This window comes from Myotis davidii, unplaced genomic scaffold (assembly GCF_000327345.1).
Source record: "Myotis davidii unplaced genomic scaffold, ASM32734v1 scaffold364, whole genome shotgun sequence".
NCBI classification, from domain to species: Eukaryota; Metazoa; Chordata; class Mammalia; order Chiroptera; family Vespertilionidae; genus Myotis; species Myotis davidii.
Window position 1 is genome coordinate 1,086,178 of NW_006295560.1, and position 3,048 is coordinate 1,089,225.

The 3,048-nt window shown below is 42.0% G+C and overlaps 1 protein-coding gene across 1 annotated transcript; it reads right to left on the reverse strand.

Annotated features, from left to right (window-relative positions):
* Window positions 1-730: 730 nt before the first annotated feature.
* LOC102770991 (diamine acetyltransferase 1) lies at window positions 731-1,280 on the reverse strand. The gene has a single exon (XM_015568118.1). It carries the CDS (start codon window positions 1,140-1,142, stop codon window positions 852-854), a length of 291 nt encoding a protein of 96 aa, XP_015423604.1. The 5' UTR covers window positions 1,143-1,280; the 3' UTR covers window positions 731-851.
* Between the last annotated feature and the right edge of the window lie 1,768 nt (window positions 1,281-3,048).

Below are 3,048 nucleotides of genomic sequence, written 5' to 3' on the forward strand. Positions count from 1 at the left end.
ATGACATTCGTGCAAGAATAGGCCTTTCTTCCCCCAACTGCTGACACCAGCTTCTCTCAAGCCGCCAGCAGGCACCTGAGACCTGGGCTTCCCTCGCACCCCTACTTCATCTGGAAGGTCGTCCAGTCTAATGAGCATATTATGCTTTTATTATTGTAGATATCAGAAACCATTTGATTCTCTTCACTTCAATCCAAAAGATAATCTTTTTTTCTTGTTTTTTTTGGTTAATCCTCACCAAAGGATATTTTTCCATTGAACTTTACAGAGAGTGGAAGGGATGGGGAGAGACAGAGACATCAGTGAGAGAGACACATAGATGGGTTGCTTACTACACACATCCCTCTCGAGCATGCAATCGAGGTATGTACCCTTGACCTGAATCAAACCAACCCGGGCCTTAGCTGATTTGGCTCTATCCACTGAGCCAAACCAGCCAGGGAAATGGTTGCACTTTTGTTTTGTTTTTTGTTTTTTATTTTAGAAATCAACAGGTAGTTTATTTAAAAAGAATCAAAACAGAAACTCTAAGTATCAGTGTGTACATTGTACACATTTATTTATTTATTTTTCATTGTACACATTTAAATGACTCACAGGAATGAAGTTTTCTCATATACTTTAAGATTACACCACCATGTTGTGTTACCAAAAGATGTTCAAGGATAAATCTGACTCCAAACTGCATTATCTTTAAAGTGACCACATTTCAAACATGCAAAAAGGCTTCTGGTAATAAAGCTTTGGAATGGGTGCTCATTCTCTTATTTCACTACAAACATGATAGAAAGAAGGTAAGTTGAGAATTTGCTCTAAAATACAACGGGAGTTGTAGTCTACACCAGCACTCCTCACTCCTCCGCTGCCATTTTTAGCAAGTACTCCTTGTCGATCTTGAAGAGTCTCCATCCCTCCTCGCTGGACAGATCAGAGGCGCCTCTTTTTTTGTAGAAGTTGATAGATGGTTTATTCCATTCTGCTACCAGGAAGTGCATGCTGCTGCAGCAACATTTCATCGCAACCTGGCTCAGAGTCTTCAGAATTTCTGATCCTATCCCAAAGCCTCTAAAATCACTAATTATGAAGAAGTCTTCAAGATATAAGAGTTTTCCAATCCATGGGTCATAGGTAAAATAGTACATGGCGAAACCAATTATGCTGTGTCCTTTGGGAGTGCTCCCTGGATACTTCTGCCACCAGGCAGTGGTAGAAGGGATGCTCCCCGAAACTATCCTCCTGCAGATCTGTTTCAGTTATTATTACTTGTTCTTCTATCTATAATAATAAAAGCATACTGCCCTAACCGGTTTGGCTCAGTGGATAGAGCATTGGTCAGACAGCCAAACAACCTTTTGGACGTCCTTCTGGATGAAGCCACGGTTGCAGGGGCAGAGGCAGAAGCAGATAGGGGTGATCAGGCAGGCAATCACTAATTATGAAGAAGTCTTCAAGATATAAGAGTTTTCCAATCCATGGGTCATAGGTAAAATAGTACATGGCGAAACCAATTATGCTGTGTCCTTTGGGAGTGCTCCCTGGATACTTCTGCCACCAGGCAGTGGTAGAAGGGATGCTCCCCGAAACTATCCTCCTGCAGATCTGTTTCAGTTATTATTACTTGTTCTTCTATCTATAATAATAAAAGCATAATTTGCTAATTAGATCAGACAGCCAAACAACCTTTTGGACGTCCTTCTGGATGAAGCCACGGTTGCAGGGGCAGAGGCAGAAGCAGATAGGGGTGATCAGGCAGGCAGGTGAGTGGTTAGGGGCGATGCATGCAGGTGAGTGGTTATGGGTGATGAAGCAGGCAGGCAGAGTCAGGCAGAGTGGTTAGGGGCGATCAGGCAGGCAAGCAGAGTGGTTATGGGCGATCAGGCAGGGAGGCAGAGTGGTTAGGAGCCAGTGGTCCCGGATTGTGAGAGGGTACAGGCCAGGCTGAGGGCCCCCCAACCCTGTGCACAAATTTCATGCACTGGACCTCTGGTGTATTCATATTTAGCCAGTTCCTTAATCAGGTGCAGGATGTCACTGCAGTTGTCAGCGGTCGGCGGCGGTGGCAAGGCGGATCACGAAGTTAGCCATTTTCGTCTTGCTTTTCTTCCCCTTGCCGACTAAGCCTCTGTACTTGAACAACAGGAGAAAGTGGTTCTTCATTCGTTTCCTGAGAGCGGCCTCTTCTCAGTCAGGCTGGCACCATGACCCGGGAAGCCTCGGTGAGCAACTGAAAGACGTAACCAGAGCCACTGGGGAACTGCCCAACTGATGCACTTTTGACAGGCTATGTATCATGTGCTAGTATAATCTCCAATCAGTTCATTACATCCCATATCATTGTAGAAAGTTTATTTTTAAACAGAAATAGTACATTGTAGTAACAATTACCAAGTGTTTACTGTGTACCAGGTACTATTTGAAATGCTTGAAATACATTAGCTCAATCAATCTTTGCAACAATGCTTTGAAGTTGGTAAAATACTATCTTAATTTTCTAGGTAAGAAAACTGAAGCATAGTTGTAAAAAGAAAATTAAATTAAAATTTTAAAACCACAAAATATGCTCAAGTTAACAAGAAATGGAGCTGAGATTTGAACCTAGGAACTATAGTTTGGCTCTTGATTTCTAATTCTCAACCACTACCATACACTGTTTATTGAAGTTATGTAATTACTTAACTAAGAATTACTGCTAGAATTTAATCACAAAGTACCTTCAGTTTTCTCTCTGATTGTCTCTCTATATTTACTGAGTATGGGTAGTTTTCACCAGCCTCAGGATGAAAATTCAAGGCCTGCCCCATGGCTTCTCTAATCACACTAAGGTAATAAATGCTCAACTGTTGCTTTTAGTTCCAAAGTACAGTCTCAATTCAGTAATTAGGATATCCAGTCTCATAAAATCATTTTAAAAATGTCTCAATTTGCTCTAAAATTTAGTCTTCTCACATGCCTGAGCTTGGTCCCATTTCTGGTGGAAGTTGACATTAACCTTCCCCCACCTCACCCATCACAATGGATAATTACAACATGATTGAATATCAGGGAAAG

Coding starts and splice junctions, on each gene's coding strand:
- LOC102770991 (XM_015568118.1), bottom strand. CDS start 1,142: ATGTACTATTTTACCTATGACCCATGGATTGGAAAACTCTTATATCTT.